The sequence below is a fragment of the Zosterops lateralis genome (assembly GCF_965231275.1).
Source record: "Zosterops lateralis genome assembly, chromosome: 3".
Lineage (NCBI taxonomy): Eukaryota > Metazoa > Chordata > Aves > Passeriformes > Zosteropidae > Zosterops > Zosterops lateralis.
The window spans coordinates 55,889,844-55,908,378 of record NC_139764.1 but is presented as its reverse complement, the minus strand read 5'-3'; the positions used below and the strand labels follow the sequence as shown (position 1 = coordinate 55,908,378).

General features: G+C 39.9%; 1 protein-coding gene across 3 annotated transcripts in view; it reads left to right on the top strand.

The window, feature by feature from the left end:
- Positions 1 to 18,535, top strand: part of PLEKHG1 (pleckstrin homology and RhoGEF domain containing G1) — a 123,859-nt gene that overhangs the window by 83,572 nt on the left and 21,752 nt on the right. For all 3 annotated transcript variants that reach the window (XM_083858192.1, XM_083858193.1, XM_083858194.1), the window contains 2 exons: positions 12,614 to 12,714; positions 17,259 to 17,328. In XM_083858192.1, the coding sequence (XP_083714318.1) occupies positions 12,614 to 12,714; positions 17,259 to 17,328 (171 nt within the window). The remainder of the gene's footprint in view (positions 1 to 12,613; positions 12,715 to 17,258; positions 17,329 to 18,535) is intronic.

Sequence of the window (18,535 nt, the reverse complement as noted above, 5' to 3'; positions counted from 1 at the left end):
CCCCCATTCATAATGTATATAAATGCTTGTAACTGTAGAAAGACATTGACATTTCTGTTTTACCTTTGCAAAATGAAAGAATAGCACAAATGCACTATTACAACATTTGCATCTGCACTCCTATCAGTATAATAATATAAGTAAAAGATCGCTGGTATCTATAGAATGACTAGAGGGGACTAAAGTGTGCATTGTCAGTGTTTTTCACATATATTTGATGTAAACAGAGGTTGAACTTCAGAAATCTTGAACTCCATCTGAAATCTGGGTGACTTCATTTATGTGAATTAATTCCTCTACCCTTTAATACCAAAAGTGACCTTTTTTTTTAAACCATCTCCACTGAGTTGAAGTCTTTGTCCTATCTCCTCTTCAGATCTTTTGTCCACCCCCTCCTTTTATACTTTAGTCTCCTCATTTGAAAATGTCCCATTCCCCTCTGCTCAGTCTCCTGCCCATGATCTTGCTCTCGCTGTCCTATGTCTTCCCTCAGTAAATCCCATCTGCATCTCATCAGTGCGTTGTCTCATTTCCTTATGTGATCTTTTGCTTTTTAGTATTAATCTTTCTTATGTTCTTCCTCTCTGCTGATTCCAGAGCAGTCTCCATAGTTCTCCCAGCAGGCCTGACAACATTTCCATCACCATTCCTTATTTTTCTGCCCTCTTAAGTACACAGAAGTTAAGAGAGGTGTCCGCCAAGCTTTCCTTGGTTCCCATTTTGTCCTTCCCATCTTTCTGTAGTACTCCTTTATGTCTCCTCTGCTCTGAAATTGCACAGCATGCTTTTCTATATTGTGTGTGGTTTGCAGAGAGTTCCTGAGACATAGGAACAATCTTCTCCATGCTCTTGCCTCAGAGGATCAGGTCTGAGCCAGATGTTGCTGGCAGCACCTGAGAATGGCAGTTGTGGGTTAAAGCCTTGTGAAGCCTGAGCTGAACCTTGCAAAGGAATATTGCTACAAGTTCCCGTTGAGGATATGTGAATTTGGAGAGTTTCTTTCTCTTCCCCCCACCCCAGTATGGTCAAAAATACGGGAATTTACATTAAGGCAGCAAAAGGCATACTCTCAGAAACAAAGTCTCCATTATGCTTGAATCTGTTGCTGTCTCTCCCTGAGACATGAGGATATGGTTCATGTCCCTGCTAGTCAGCCTGGGGGTGCTTGTCTTCCCAGGGAAAGGTCACCAAAATTTTTCAACATGAGCGAAAAAGGGCATTCTTTCTCAAAAAGCCTCAGGGGAATGGCTTTGCTGAAATCTCCTAGAACAACTCATCAGGGAGGCAGGTTTCAGGCATGGAAAGCTTCATCTGAGCTGAACAGCAGGCTGTTGAAGCTATATACCTCTTGTGGGGTGGGGGCAAGCCTTGCAAGGGGAAATGTTGGATGTTTGAGGCAGATACATGTTGGGGCACCAGTGATTAAGGGAAACCCTTCTGAGAGGAAGTCAGTGTCGGGATGTTATTGTTCCTTGTTTCCTGTCTCCCAGTGCTGCAGCTAGGGGATATCTCCTTCTGTGTTTTAAGCAGTTAATTAAAAACGCTGCTCTGAAGACTGCAGTGTGCACACTGTCACTTGAGATGTGTTAGTAAAAGCATAGATGCTTGTGCTCTGGGTTTGCTGGATAGTGTAGCTCTGGAAGTTAATTCTTTGTAGATTCAAAATCTGGGAATGTCAATATAGTGAAGGCATCCCATTATGTTTGTTCCCACATTATAGTTAATTTCTACACATGACCTCTTTTTCTATGCCTGCTAACCCGCATACCTGAGAAAGATACCTTTGGATTGCTGGCATAAGTTGCGTGTGAAAATTTGGATAAACAATTTAAATTATGTGAAAAACAAATACTATGTTTTGTATAAACGTAGTATGATTATGCAACAGTGATAAGTTTAACTGTGATTAGTATTTGTTAAATTTTTGAGCTGAACTTTGTCACTACTTTTCTTTTATCCATGAAAAAAGAGCAGTGTCAAATTCTGATTGACCTCCTTAGGGAAAGCTTGGCTTAAAAGCAAGGGAAGTTTTTTTCAGTAATATTGAGATATGACAGCTGAAACTGAAGCATCTCAGTACATGTCCAAGAGGCCTTCTTGAAGTTTGTGAAGTTTAAAGAGAGTTACAGCAATATAAATCAGAGCAGAAAAATGTTCCACTTAATTATTTTGTAATTAACTTGTAAGTAGCTTTATTAGAGAACATTAGTGTTGTGTTCTGTTTTTGGAGTTGCTGGTTATGAATCAGGACCAGCGCAGACTGCTGAGAAGGGAGGTAGTTAGGAACACCACAGGGTCAGTTACTAACAAGTGTCAATAGCTATTCTGGCTACCCTTAAAGAAATACCTAAAGTAAATCAGACTTTTTCTTCTGATGCACTCCAGGGATAGCTCAGTTTTCCCTGCAGACTTCTTCCTTCCTGTATGTGGGCCATATTAAACATCCTTAAGCAACCTAAAGTAGTGGAAGTATAAACAAACTGGTTTTTGTGTTTGTGTCTTAAATAGTTTTAGATGCAGTTGTTTCTGGAACTCCTAGATCTTAAACAAAAATGTTTTGCAGCTACATATGCTGTAAACTCCTCATCATATGTGTCCTTTAATGATACTTAACAAAAGCAGAAGCAAAACCCAACACATCTTGCTGGGCAAAATGGGAATGGTTCTGGGTTTTGGAAAAAGATGTTTTATAGCTGTACAGTAGGAATATAATGTGTTGTGGACAACCAGAAGTAACCTAATAAACAACTTGTGTGGTGTAACAACAACTTCTGCTTATGCTGCGGCAGGACCAGGGATCTGTTTGTAAATTAACTTCACAGGAAATACGCAAAGCCAGGCATAAATATACTGATGGATGGTTTTTCTTATCTGCATCATCACTACCTCAGTGTTATTTCTGCTGGCAACATTCATAAATTTCTTTCATTCAACATTTTTCCAAGTACTTGAAAGACACTGAATAAAATGTCATTGCTGCCTTCTGTTTCCTTCACCTATACTTTGCATCCAGTTCTTATCCTACAGCTGCATTGTAGAAACTTGCTGGTACAGAGACTTTGTCAGGTGATAGCAGAGCTTCACTGGTTGTCTGGGACTGGAAAGGTTAAGACAGCACAAATGTATAGCCATAGCTTTGGGTTTGTTTTAAGGTCGGCTCTGTGTTTGGACAGCACAGAAGGGTGAGTTACACTACAGTAATAAATGAGCTGTCTATAAATGTACAGTGAGCCTTTCTTAAGCTGTGGGTGGGAGAGAAGCAGCAGGGAGGGCTGCTGCTCTTCCAGGGAGCCACAGAATTGCTGAAAAGCCTGGCTGCTGTTGCTCTTGTCCTCCCTTTTCTGGCAGCAGGGCGTAAATCATTCGACCGTGCTGTCTGCAACCTCCTACCCACTTGCTGAATGTGAATGAATACAGATAAAAGAATGAAAGTTAATCTTCTGTTCCAGAAAGCTTTATTCTTCTGTGAGTAGGGAGGCAGGGGGAAGATGTAATTTAAATATGGAGTGTGCCATTTAGGAGTGCTGGTGGTGGGCAGGGGACTCCAGGGTTGAAACGTCGTTCCTGTGTCTGCACTGGGGCTGGAGCGGGAGGTTGTATTCCTGCCTAGGGGGATGGAGCCCTTCTGGGATTCAGGGAGTGACAAAAGAGAGGTCTGTTCACCTCTCCCCTCCACCTTGTTGTTGCTTACTGGCCATGGATAAGGTGCTCCACAGAACAGAGCAGCAGCAGCTCTATAAAAGTTGATAGAGTAGGCAGGAAAACTGAAGAAGAGGTCTGAGAGCTGAGAGGCAGGAGAGAAAGTGTAGCTTATCCTCCAGAATTTTCAGTAAGCATTACGATGGTTTAATGAGATTATATATTTTTTGCAGAATGGTTGGGATTTTCTGTAAAGAAATTTCAACATATGGAGATGCTATCTTAAAGGCAAAGACATTTCTGCATTTCCAGCCAGGCCATAGTTTCTGGAATTTTCTTTGTGTTCTCATTTCCAGTTTGGTCCATGGAAATATTTGACTACTTTTAAAGTTGTTATATCACTATTATTAAATATTACTTGTCAGTGAACCGTGTTCTAGTAATCCATGACCTTTAAGCCTGAATGCTTAACATAGTAGTCTCTCTCTTTTCTGCTCCTACCACTCCTGCAAATTAAGGTGTGGACATAGCTGCTATTTTTCCTGGTTTCATGAGAAGACCATTTTGCAAATAAAACACTTCAACAAAGTTTTTCCTTGCAAACCACCCACTATAAAGTTCCATTTCATTGCTGTTTGTATATTAATAAGAAAAGCCATCCAGAAGTCTCTGGTAATCATGTGGTTACTAAGGTTAAGGTAAATGTATATTTAGGATGTGCAGATCTTCTGTTTTGCTGGGTTTGCATTTTCATTCATTGGAAAACAGACTCTTTAAGTTTCCTTTCTTTTGTTTTAAAATAAACAGTTCTCTTCTGGAATGTCTCATTTAACTTGTAAGCATATTGAAATCTCTTTTTAAAAATGTTAACATTCATTTGCCTTACAAATGGGGAAAAGTTTATTTAACAGGGCAAGGGTCTACACCACAAGGTTCAGGTTCTTTTCCTGGATGATTCATATATTGGAGGGCCAAATATACCTTAACAATTCTCAATGTTTTGTTTGGTTATAGTTCAATAAGCTTATAATCAGACAGACTAAAGTATGTTGTGAGAATTAATTTATAGATGTCCTGATGAACTTTAATTTTTTTAAATTTATAATTAGTAAACGCTTTCAGCTGGCACTTTTTTGATTAAGATTGATATTATTAAATGATGATGATTGACACTCATGATGTAGATCTAGAAATGTTTACAGCACTTTATCTGCCTAGTAACCTCAAACTATTTGACATCCTAATTACTGTTAATTATTTTTATTTGGCTGTTTTCATTACTGTAGCTTATTTCTTCTGTGTTTCCTTTTAGCTTTAGAAAGGCATTAAATGAGGGCATCACATAACTCCTTAATTGACGTGTCAGTAAACTGATAGCATTTGTAATCCCATAATCTCCACCTGTGCTCTAAATTTGCTTTTTACCACACCTCTGAGCAGCAGTTTTGAGTGCCAGCTTCTGGGGAAAAAAAATCTCATAGCTGTGATGTGGCAGTGGGTGCCGGCTGAAAACTGAAGATAAATCTGGGACATGGTTTTAATCAGTGGTTTTCATCTTATAATTTAGTGTGCTGAAGTGTCTAAGTAAGGTTTCACCTGAGTTTCTCTTCCCAGTGATTTACCCATAATCATCTATATAGATGATGGACCATTTACAGGGCTTGTCTGTGTACAATCCATCAATCACAGTTTCAATTTGAGTGCTTTTAATGCATCTCTTCAAATTACAGTTTGATTTAATTGGCAGCATGGCTTCCAAGTTGTTTTTTTAAGATGGGAGATTTTAGCATGGAATTCCTGCAGTTGAACAAAGGAATATTATTAAACTCTGACTGTATTTCATTGGAGCAAAAAATTCACTATGACAAAGAAAGCAAAAATCCATGAGAGCAGTCCATCCAGGCAGGCTGACAGTTCAATGCTGGATTGGCTGGTGTCAGGTTTTGACCATCCCCAAAGAGCTTTATAGGCATGCTAAAATGTCTCACGGGACACAAGAAGAAAGCATACACTGGGCAAAAAGAAAGGATATAGGAGCCTCAACTGGTGGAGTAGGTATTGTAGTACATGTGCCTTCTCCCACCTCAGTCCTAGAAGGGTGCTGTGGGACAGTGCTGGAAATTGATAGAGGCATCCTCTGACACTGGGGCAGGGGCAAGAGGATGTGCAGAGCTTGCTTTAAAGGCTCAGGCTCTGAAGCAGTGAGGGGGAACCCACAGTTGCAGGAAGCTGTTCTGCTATCTCCCAGCCATGCAGGCTGGCGAGGCAGTTGTCTTTGCCCAGGGCCCCTATGAATGGATTCAGTGCAACAGAGTGTTGAGGGACCTCTCACTGACAGAGTTTCCCAGGGCAAATTCTTTAGTTCATTTCCTGAGATTAGCTGTGCTCTGACAGCTTGAAGTCCTGTGACAAGATCTCCTGACTGTGAAATTGTTGACATTGATGTGCCCTAGAAATTTCCAGCTTTGTATAGGACTGTGCCTGTGCTCATGTCTACATGGGCACAACTGTTCAAAGGCAGCCTAAACCAAAGAAAGTGTGTGTTTTCAAGGTGCAAGGCATAAGTGTTAGGACTCAGGAATTCCTTGCTGCTAATTTTGGCTGACACATAATTCCCGCTGTAGCTTTCCATGCGTGTGGATGAAGTGAAGGGGATCTGCTAGGGGTCACTACCTCCAGGCCTTAGTAGCTGCAAATGGGACAGTGTTTTAACATCCATAATATAGATGAGGAAGTTAATGATCGAAAATCTGTCCCTCAGGAATAGCTACATAGAAAAAAACACCTTTTTTAAAAAAAAAATCCACTTTCCTAGGTAAAATTTAAATGAATTCTGTTAACTTAACTTACTAACAAACCCCTGTGTGAAGTGCAGGGAGATCTGTCATGATCACCTTACTCGTTGAAGAGTGGAAATAAAACTTACATGTGCTTCTCTATTTTTAGTCTTTCCTCATACCATGTTCTCACGAGTGCTCCCACCATCAATCTTTGCCCTTTCTGCATGCAGTCAGTCAGCAGAGTATCGTCTTACTGTGTCACGCTTTATTGCCGCTCTCCACGGGCTGCGTGTGAGCCAGCTGCACGTGTAGATTTGCACTTCTGAGGAAGCTGGCTGGAAGCACAGGTGAGCTGGGTTTGGATCCTCCACCATCCACCGGGGCCTGGGGACAGGACTGGTGCTGATGAGGTGGCCTCCTGCCAGCTCAGAGACTCTGCTCTTCTGCAGGGATATCAGAGAGGAAGGAGATCAATCACAGACTCATCTAGTGTCAGATGGTGCAAAGTAGATAGTGTCAGATGGGTAGTTTTGGCGGGTGACTGGCTGTCAGTGCTGGGAGGTCTTCTCCATTTTCTTGTTCCTTGTTGGCAGAGTTAGTGCTCACCAAGCATGTCCTTGGCTGTGTCCTATGAAGCCCACCTGCAAGGCCTGACACACCCGTTTCCCAGAAGGGCAGAGCCTTGCTGCTGCTGACAAGTGGCAGTCTAACATGCGAGGTGCCGAGGGATATAAAACAAATGGATATAAAGCAAATGGAAAAGGTGTGGAGGAAGCACACAGAGCACAGGAGCTTTCTGCTCACACTGCTGGAGGGAGCAGGGGAGGCTGTGTCTCCAAGTCTGCATTGTCCTCAGAAAGACCCCGGCTCAGGCTGTTGGTTGGTGGCAGGACTGTGCCGTGCCTTAGTGGGCATAGCCCCAGGGAGGGGCTGGTCTTTCACACCTGTCCATGCTTTGGTCTGTGTGAGGTTTTTCCTGCTTTACATGTCTGTATAAAAAAACCCACCAAATACTGGTAAAAGTGGAAAGTAGAAAGACATGCTCACATGCTTCTTTTTTATTTAGGTTTTAGGTTTGCATGTAGTGAATCTGTAGGGTGCACAGTGCAAACATTTATTGGTTTCAATCCCTTGGACTCGTATAACCAAAGGAACCAGAGCAAGATAGCAAAGTGTGCTTAGTATACAAATGCACATTGCCTTTGCAGAGCACAGCAGTACTTTAAACAATTTAAAAGAGCTGCAGTGAGCTGCCCTGACCAGAATTCATCATCCTTGGCCACCTGTTGTGTGGATAGCATTCTATTCTTTGAATCACAAGGCATTCAGAGTATGCTGCTATACATGCTGGATAAATTAATAACTAAAATAAATAATGGGGAAAAAAGAACAGGAAAAAAATTAGGCAAAAGGTGAATTGGTACGCATTATAGTTACCCATATAATTAGCAGAATAAGCACTGGGGAGCATTTTGTAGTGTCTATTCTAGTGTACATCTGTTGCCCAACTTTCTTAGTTTATAAGAGTATGGCTAGTTTGGGCAGCATGGCTCTAGCTAGCAGGCTACAAATAGGATCCATTTCATGGCATGTTTTCCATCTGGCCTGCAGCCTTTTCCTTCAAGTGGTGTGGAAGTAGTGCTTAGGTGGCCAAGGCTGCTGAGCTGTTTCAGTTGTTCCTCTTCTGCACAGCCATCTGATTTTGGCCAAACACATCTTTGTTGGGTAGAGGGGAATTGGGAAAAAATATGGCCATGAGTATGGTGTACTACCTAAGAGTAAAAATTGGTTTACTAATAGCATAAATCTAGGGAGTATCAGAAAACTGAGGGTCGTTGTGATGCTGTGGCACTGCCTGGATCATGTCCTGCTTGATTTAATATTACCTATCGCTCTTCTGCCTGCAACATTATTGGAAGCCATTGAAGTTTTGATAAATACCTGGTTTTAAATATTTTGAAGTCAGAGACTGAGGTTTTGTGATATAAGTCCTCAGCTCTCGAACCCAGAGTGTGTTGCTGAAATCAGAGACAGGGCAGCTTTGCTTTCTCCTGCAGGTTGTTTAGGCATTAGAAAACAAAGTTTCCTTGTGGGTAGAATCCCTTTTTGATTCTTTTTTGGTATCCATATTAAATAAATTTTCAGTCTTGTGTGCCTGCCTCTTGACAAAGGTGTACCTATGCAACTACACTGCTCTTTTAACAATTTTTCTTATCTTTTGTGATATTTTTTATATGCACACTCCTGCCCTGTAAAGGGATTACTAAGAACTTATATACAATATATGTTTCTTGCAGAGCAGGATAAAAATTGATTCTTGTTTTACAAGGCAGTGTGGCTTTTACACATTTTCTTAGAATTACTGTGTTAATATTAGCATTAATATTATCCCTTTTAATGTGTAATTTTAACATTACCACAATAATGGCTGACTTATACTATAGTCTAAACAACAACAAATGTACTTTTTAAAGTTAAATGTATGGTGTGCTCAAAGGAAAACTGAGGTGGCTAGATGAAAATGTCCCACTAATTTGCATTTGACTTCTAAAGTTTGGTCATGGAAAGCTTTAATCAATATGTGAAAATAATTTTGCTCATTTTGTGCTTTTCTTGAAAATTTTCTCTCATTTCTGATTATTATAATTATTTTTTTAGCCTCTAAGGTTAGTGTTTTCATAATTTTATTCCTCTAGAGATTTTTTGTTTGTTTGTTTGTTTGTTTGTTTTTTGGGGTTTTTTGGGGTTTTTGGGGGGTTTTTTTGTGATTGTGGAGGAGGAGACAATAGTTAGGATATGCAGCTTCTAGCAGACATTCCTTCTGATGGATTTGGCTTGATGAAAGACAAATGAGAAGAATGTCAAACCCAGCAAGAAAGGCAGGACAGTCTGGCAAGACTCTCCTAGGTTTTGGAGAGTTTCAAGGAAAAGGGAGGAGAAAATTGTGCAATACCATGAGAACAAACTGTGGTCCATAAATCAGTCTAAGGAGACGGACATTTGTGAGGGGTTTTTTTCTCCTATAAAGTAAGCTAAATGTTTATGCCATAACTGCAGAGAAGCAATAAAAGGCAAAGGTTATAAACAAATCATTCGGTGCCGACAGAGGGTTCATAGATGCTGACAAGAAACAAATAAAGTGAATAAGGCCGGTACTCTGTTCTGATAAATTTCATTGATTTCTGCACCACGTCATTATGTTTGCAGCCTGGCCTGTTATCTTGTAGCTCCAAACCTTTCATTATGGCTCCAGATGATAACAGCTGTTGATACACAGCAGTGACTACCATGGGGGTAAAGTACCATTTGCTAAGAAATAATTAGGAAAAACCCCGTGTCTGGGTAGCTTTGATCTGCCTGTGGTGTTGTCCTTGCAGAAGACGTTATATGCCAACACTGCATCTGTTTCCTGGATGAGTTCATGAAGCCTTTATGAAAGCTCACGTGCACTATAAAGCAGTATAATCAGACAAGTCCCACTGGCTGAGTCAGAGCAAGCAGTGTGCTGCTCTGTGGGGCCTGCTCTGCATGACACCAATGTGTTAAGGCTGTGCAAGGTCCACAAAACCTTGAATTCTTTTCACAAAAACTTGAATACCTGGAGCTTTTTGCTGTGTGTCTACTGCAGGTATCTGCTTACACCAATAACAGCAATGTACACATCTCTGTAGTCTCAAGTCAATAATATTGACAAAGACAGCTAAACCAGGGAAGCAGTCCCCGGAATTGTGTCATTTCCTAGCAGTATGAGGTGAGGTATAAGGTAGCTCTGAACCCCAGGTGTTTTGGGATCTTGCCTTGCCCTAGGTAAGAACAAATGCACCCAGTTGTTTCTGGTTTTTGATCTGAGGCTGGATGAAGAAGGGGGCCTGAAGCACAGTCTGAAGGAACTTCTAGCAAAAGGGAGCACAGACTGTGGGGGTGTGGTATATATAGGCTGATACTGGCATATGTTACAGGGGTGCAGGAAAGCTGTCAAAGCACCTGCAGGCTGCTGCTTGGCAGCAACATTAGAAAGGTACCTGCTTCCCTCTTTCTTACCAATAATTGGTAAAAGACTGGTAAGAGTATATATATGTGGAGGAAAATCAGGATAAGAGGACAAAAGGAGCAGAAACCTCATGCATATAATGCTGTCTGCAATACTGGAGATAACTGTGGACTGTTTATTATTTTGAAGAAACTCAAGCTCCAGCTATGCTGAGATAAATGAATTGGAAAGGAACTCCTCTTTATTCATTAAATGTGCTGTATTGGAGTTACTTATTGTAAGATTTCCATTCCTCTGCAGCCCAACCTTGTCATATCAGCTCAGGGTGCTGCAGTGTCCCTGCAGTGCTAAAAATGTTTCCAGAGGATCACAATTCCACTGGAGCTTTTCTATTCTTTGCTTTTATATGATGAATATGTCTCTGTAGTCAGAAAAGGTTGTTTGTTTAATGCTGTTACTGGAGTGGACCTGAATATATTATCTACTTCTGCCTTTGACCTAATGTACTGCTTGCTGCAGTCCTGTCTGCCTCGCCGTACTGAACATTTTTACTCTTCAGCAGCTTCTGAGTACAAATAAAAAGCTGAAGTTCAGTGAGCCTGTGGATGTGATTCCAAAGACTTCCTGCACAAATATATTTCAAGGTCAGGTGAGGGCTCTGAGGCTGCTGCCAGCCAGGAGGGAAGGTAGAGTAAGGTTGGATGCTATCACAGGAGAGATGACATGGCTCTCCAGGGACTTGCCTGCCTATTGCCTCTTGTTGCTCTTCTTAAAGGCACTGAGGTTACCCTGGAATAGACTTACTTGCCTTCCCCTGGCAAAAAATGCTGAGTTTTGGGAGTGATGAAGGAGTAACTGGAGGTGATGACAGAGTGTGGATTATTGATAGGGGGAGAGGACAGGAAATTCTGATACCTAAACCTGAATCTTGGTTACACTTCTGACTTTGCTGACACTACTTCCATTCAACAGGATATGGGCACGGAGGTTTAAATTCTGTAATTCTTAACCTTCATTATGAGGACATCTGGAAACCAGGAGTCAGATCCTTGGTTGATTCAAACCCTTCGTCTTCAAAGAATTTGCACAGAGAATAAATCTTGGCCAGTGCATGTGTTCTAGAATACCTTTTTCTATATTACTCTGGAACACAGTTTTGTCTTAGAAGTTTTCAAGATCTTGCTGGCATTTTGCAGGGTTCCTTTCTTGCAGCACCTTGGAATGCTGTGTTGCTTTTGGGAGATTGCCACACCACATTGTCTAGCCACAGGCTAAAGGATTTTATTTATTTTTATTTCACATTGTTTCAGCTGTTTTCACTTTTATTTCCATACTCCAGCAGAATTTCTTCATGAATGTGGCAGCACATCAGGTTTCTTGTTTCATGAGCTGTAGTTAGTTAAACAGCCTGCTGGATTTGTTTGCCCTTATGTGAGAATTTTAATACTGTAGCAGCAATGGAAAAAAAGGTGACATTGAGCACTTATCGCAGTGAGGGAAGAGGTGGGAAAGTTGTTCTCCCAGAACACTGCTGATCTGAGCTTTTTCTATCTGTCATGTTTTTATTCAAATAAAGTCCCTGGATGAGAGTCTATCATAAATGCAAAAAAATTTTTTTGCTAGAGTATATAGCAATGTAATTTGCAATGTAACTCTATGTGTGGTAAATTGCATGGGCATAGATACATTGAGCTCTGTGCTCTACATACTCTACATTGTTTGGTAATCATGATTTTTTAAAAAGTAATTTATTCAGTGGTTGCTTTTCTGAACCTCTGTTGCTTGTGTGCTTTCTGTTCTTCATTATGTAGCTTTTCTGTTACTAAGACTGCATTAAATTACATTCTTCATCTCTTTTACATTTTTTTGTCTTTGAGCCAGCCAAATGATCAATTAAACTGTCACCGTGAAAGAAATTTGAAAACATTTGTTTATCAGTAGCAAGAGAAACATTGGCTGTCCCATATAAGAGGTATAACTTAGCTTTCAGTCTTTTGTTATTTTCCTGGTTTCAGGGAACAGATAAGTACTGTTACCATTCATAATAGAGTGACTGTTCACAGAAGGGCTGCTGAAGGCTTTATTGTAATAATAAGGTGAAACTGATATTCAGAGACTCATCTTGTACAATAAAACATAGCTCTGTTTACTGATCTACGAAAGGAGGAAATGTCTGAAGACCTCCCTCTCATTTCTCTTGTAGGATTACCTCGATTGTATCACTGATCAAACCAAGCTCTCCCTGGGAACAGAGGAGCGATCAGCCCTGTTTGGAAACATACGGGATATCTACCATTTCAACAGGTAAATACATTTTTAATTAAATGAAAGCATTTCAATAGGCTGTGTCAACAACAGGGACCAAACCAGCCAAATTCACTTTTATCAGTTTAAAAGCCAAGATCTATAAATCGAGAAATGATCTAATTTTAATTCTAAGCAAAGTTGGTTTGCTGACACCAGATTTTTTTTGGCTGTTTATTTGATGCATCAAGAGTAGTCTCCACATACTTTTTTTGCTTTTATGCTGGGTATTTACATCAATGTAAGCCTAACCTGCTCAGTGCTTTAACTGAGCTTAATGCAAGACCACTATAAAAAAATTCTTGCCTTAATGAAGAGATGTTTTATTCCTACTATCTCAGCTCCTTTTGTGTACCTATGTACATCACCCAGATCTGGATTTTGTAGTGTTTTATGCTACTAGCTACTCCTCGAATTAATTTCTCAGAACTGTATTCAAGTACCTGTCCTTCATTGAAGTTTTTTGTCGAGTGTCTTTCCAGCCTTCTCTAAAACTCTGCAGATGAGATTCTAGTGTATATTTGGAGCCTGAAGTAAAATGTCTTGCTTGCATAGCTAGTGCCACATTGTGTAGGATCTCAGTATCTGCAGTTTGAGGAGCATGCTACTGCTACTTTCGTCTGAATCCTCTGTTACTATAAAAATTATTAACTTAGTCAGTGTTTAAGGAAAACCTAACTGTTCAACCAATGCAAGAAATACATTGACATAAAGTTCCCACATCTTTTATGTACCAATACTCCTGTAAAAGCTCTCTTAGGTTTGCTATAGTTGACAAAGCATCTTCCAAGCTACTGTGTTCTTTGAAGAACAGAAGATAATTTAATTGAATCAAAAGAGAATTCTGAAGTGGAGCACTGGTGTCAAAGATCATCTTCAATGTTTTTCCATCATCATGGGAAGTTACTTTTAAGGGCTTCAACTGCTGGGATTGCTGTTTAGTGTCAGAGGAAAGAGTGAGAATGGATCTATTCAGAACTAATGGACAAAGATGAAATCTAAAGTCTTTTCCTGAAGCTTAAAATAGCTACTGCAGTGTAATGGAAATATGCTTAACTAGAAAGCTGCTGTGTCCTGCTTCAGCTACAACAACTGACTTTACTGAATGTCTAACAGCTGGAAAATACATAGTGGGAGCATGCTAAAATAGGCTCATGGACTGTTTTAGAGCCATGAGACAATGATTGTGAGCTTACAGATCCCCAGTGGTCACAGGATGGAAAAACACAGTCCTGGGCATTATATTTTCTGATCCATCAAAAGCTAGAAAAATTACAGACTTGATAACTAGGATGCATTTATGCCAGCTTCATTGCAAATATTGCCTACTAAAAATACTTTCAAGTATGATCAGTTGTTACACAGAACTACTGAGTTGTGCAAAAAAAATTCTGCAGCAGTTAAAAAGAAAAAAAAAGTTTTGGGCAACTTTAGAGATAGATATGTTAGAATAGTTAAGACTTACTGGTAAGTTGTCCAAAGCATTTAGTAAATTACTAATGTATTTCAAACCTTCTGACATAAACTTCTGCTTGGAAATTGTGAGTTCTTAAAACTGAACACTCACTGTATATCCCAATATAGCTTCAAGGATTAAGTTTACTCCTGTGTGAAATTTGGCATGTAGCTTCTAGGTCCTAAACATATTCTAGAGCCTTTTTATTTATTCTTAGCTTTGGAAAAAGGTCGACTTGGTAGTTCTGTGTTAGTTTCAGATATTTTTTTGTGAGCATGATTTTATACATTTAGAATTACCTTGTTTTTCTCAACTTTGAATTTGACCATTAATCAATAATCAAAGGTTTGAAATCATCTTGAGTTTTTTTCAGGCTTGCAGATGTGAGGAATTTCTTTTCAGTAAATGGGAATTTCTCTCAGCTAAACTACCTAGGATTTTCGAGGGGTGAAGTGGCAAAAATGGTGGTCAGCATGGTAACTGCTAGTCCCATGATTATGAGCTCTTTTTGAAAAACTATTCATTTCTGAGTTTCGTGGTGGTGAGGTCTGTCTTCTTCTGAGGAGAAGCCATCATAAAACTTCATTAAAAAATCAAAGCATCCTAAAAGGCATTATAATAAGACTTCCATTCATTTGACTTGAAAAGCTAATGAATATACTGTATCATCAGTCTTTATGCTTCCCTCTCTCCTCCCAAAGGAGTTAGCATTAGCTCCTGATGATGTTCGTACAGATTCAGACTTTCCCAACCTGTAGTAACCCAAACTATATAGCTCAGTACATGGCCTTAACTGGCCCTGGCTCCTCTGTCATACTTCAGCCTGAATCTTGTTAGTGATCAGCTGAAAGAGCATGGAGTTCCTCCAGCAGTGCTCACTCCTGCTCCCTGCCTGGCTGCCTGGCACAAACCAGTTGCAGAGCCATGAGCTATGACCAGCAGAAAACCTCTGGATATTCAGGTAAACAGGACCAACACTTTTCTCTATTGTTCTTTCTGCCTCCTGCCAGATACTTAAATATAGCCTATAATAATAGCTACTTTTTCACATCAGCTTGGTATTATAGGGATTTATTTAAGATTTTCAGGACGCCTGAGCATGACAGTTTTGGTGGTTTTACAGTGGCAGACTGCTCTTGCCAATCCTGTTCTTACCATCCAGATGCGACAGAAGAGAGTGCAGTATAGGTAACAAATTCTTTCAAAAACAGCCCTTACACTATGGGTTTGTGCTGAAGACACAAGCCACTAATTTATTTGACACATACATGTGGACTCAGTTGCATGAATATATAAAATCTTTAAGTGTGCCTCTTCTGTATCATGAAGAAGAAATGATGTGGTTTTATTGGAGATCAGTAGGAATAAAATGACAGTCCAGGTACTTTAAGCCATCAGGAGAATGTCTGACTGCCAGACAGCAGGAATCCTCTGGGCCTGTTTGGCATGTTTGGTGTTATTTCCAAAACTCATGTGTGGGACGCAGTCAGTCAGTATAACTGACTATGTATAATGGCTACGGTCACCATTGCTACAGTTTGCTTCTTTTGCTGATGTAAATGAGTTTCATGAGTGTGGGGTATCAAGCTAGGGTCATGTTTTTATTTCCATTTTGATGAAGGGAGAAATTGGGGAATAGAGGTTAAATTGTCACAGTACAAAGTGACTCAGTGACTGCTGAACCTAAGGTCTTTGCCTGTCTTTGTTCCTTGTGACTGCATGTTGATTTCTCCCTTTCCTTCCTCCAGTAATTAGAGAAGCAAAGAACAAGTCAGGAAACTCTTCTGGTTTACTGTTTTTTGTATATGCAGAGGGAAATTGTGTCTGCTTACAGGGGAAAAGGGTAGTTCCCTAGATACAGGCATAGGAACTCTTAGGCAAAACTTGTTCAGGGAACCAGCTGTGAATTGGGAGAAAAGTAGCCCTAAATGGAAAATCATCTGTGGGAGTGTGTGTGTATGTGGTGGGGGGGAAGAGGATGAGGGAGGAGTAGGAGGAGAAGAAAATTCCTTTAGAGAACAATTTCGCAGAAAACTCTGTTTCTTCTCTCATTTTTCTGAGCATGTCTTTCAGTAAAACTGAAAACTCTTTGGATCAAGGAGATACCTTTGAGGTTTTCTTCTTCTGCTTGAACTCTTCCTTTCACTGAATTTGCTATCAAGAACTGAGTTTAATTCAACAGCAAACAGGCTCTCTTATTGCTTTGGTCCTGTTCAAATTAATTAATTTTCTCTTTGGCATGTAAAAATTACAAAATCCTCTCATGCGTTGTTTTTATGCGTGCAGAATATATATATGTGTATATATATTCCCTTACAGAAAACTTTTTCCAGGTGAATAATTTTATCTTCAATGAAGAAACACACTAAAAGTAGACTAATTTTCCTAAGCGAGCTTCATAACGTTCTTCAAGTATGAGAAATATGTCCCCAGTTCTCACCACTATTTTTCAGAGCAGTTTGTCATCTCCCTTGGTCAAGTAGAGCTTGTAGAACATAAAAAATCTTTGTAGGACAGTGCACGTGTTTCAGTAGATTGTAAATTTTCTTAGTTTTTTATCATGTTGGTTGATATACAAGCTACACAACTGTCTGACTGCACCATTGTGATTATCGTTAAAGAGCTATCAGTCACAGAGTCATGGAATACTTTGGGTTGGAAGGCACTAAAGGTGATCTAGTCCAGCCTCCTTGCAATGAACAGAGACATCTTCAATTAGATCAGGTTCCTCAGATCCCCATCCAGCCTGGCCTTGAGTGTTTCTAGAGACGGGACCTAGATGTTTCTACCTGAAGGAAGGGGATCAGCTTTGCTTAGCACAACAACCAATCCATGGTCATCCTGATGACTTGAATTTTGAAATAGTAGGAATACCATTTCCTTATAGTTCTCCCCTCCCTGTAAATAAAAAAACCCAGTAGCTGGGAGGGAAAAGGGGCATCAAAGGTGTTCTTGTTCTCTTTGTAGGACTCCCTGCATCATTAACTGCTGCCACGAATAGCACAGCAGTATCTGGTTCTGAATATACAGGTGTGTCTATTCCAAGCTGTGCCATAATTGTCTTACCTTGGCCTGTTCTTTGTTTTAGTGAACTTCTGCAAGATTTGGAAAACTGTGAAAATGATCCTGTGGCTATAGCAGATTGTTTTGTTTCCAAGGTAAGTCTGCAGCTCCAGTTGCAGAGTGCTGTGGGGGAAATAAGATTAATTTATTAGCTTTTGAGACCTAATCCTGATAGCTTGTGAAATGTTAACCAAGAAAAGTCAGCAAATCTATGGAAAAGGAAGGAATTTCTCTTAGTAATTGATAGGGATATGCCTCTGATTTGCATTTTTAAGAAAATCAAGACAAAGGTGTAATTTTCTTCAATAAGTGTATCTGAGCTGGTGGAGCTGTTTATTGAGTTCATTTTGTTTTTTTTGTCAACTGTTACAGAGGTTCTCTTTTCTACTTTAATCTATTGATGTAGGTGATCAAGTGGTACTCCAGTTATGCCTTGTCAGCTTGAAAACAGCTGGAGAATAAAAGTTGGCTGCATTCTTAGAAAAGGCAATGACATTAACATACAAAATATGGCTATATTGTTTTCTGAGAATTTTTCCTGAACCTACCTTTAATTTGCTTTTTAAATTAAATGGCCCAAAGTCTAGCCTTAAGATTCAAATACCATTCTCTCTGCAATGGTTTGTATTTTCTGAACATTGATAAGACATCTTGGTTCTGTTGCTTGAAGCCAATACTGAAGCCAAAAATATGGAGTATTGGAAGTCGTTAGGTGCAGCAGAAATACAGGGGAGGTGACCTTCATTGTAAGAAACACAGCCAGTCAGGGAGAAGAGGAATGGCTATAATGAGTACGACAACAATAATTTGGGGTACAGATGGTGCTAGTTCACTGGAGACTTCAAGCAGAGAATATGTCTTGAATCTGTAGAGCCCAATGTGTTAAAAAATAATGCTATCTCTGTGGTATTTCTGGAGCATGAGGGGTCATGTAGTTGTTTAAAGCGGAATAATATCTTTATAGGTGCGTTTGCCTTTTTGTATTAAGAAAAAAAGAACAACCAACAAAACAACAAAATGAACCCCCTCCGCCCCACCCCCCCCAAAAAAAAAGAACCCAAAAAACCACACACCAAAAAAAACAAACAAAAAAAACCACTTCCAAAGAAACCAAAAAGCCAAAGACTGTTATGTTTTATACTTTGCGCTGAACTCGGCATTTCCAATACCAAGTACTCAATGTAATAAGTCTAACACATGGATTTAGGATTAACTGGACCACCCTCTCATTGTGGTTCAGTAATTTGTTTGGCACTGTTGTGACATAAGAGATTTTGTAGTAAATTAGAGTGATGATACCAG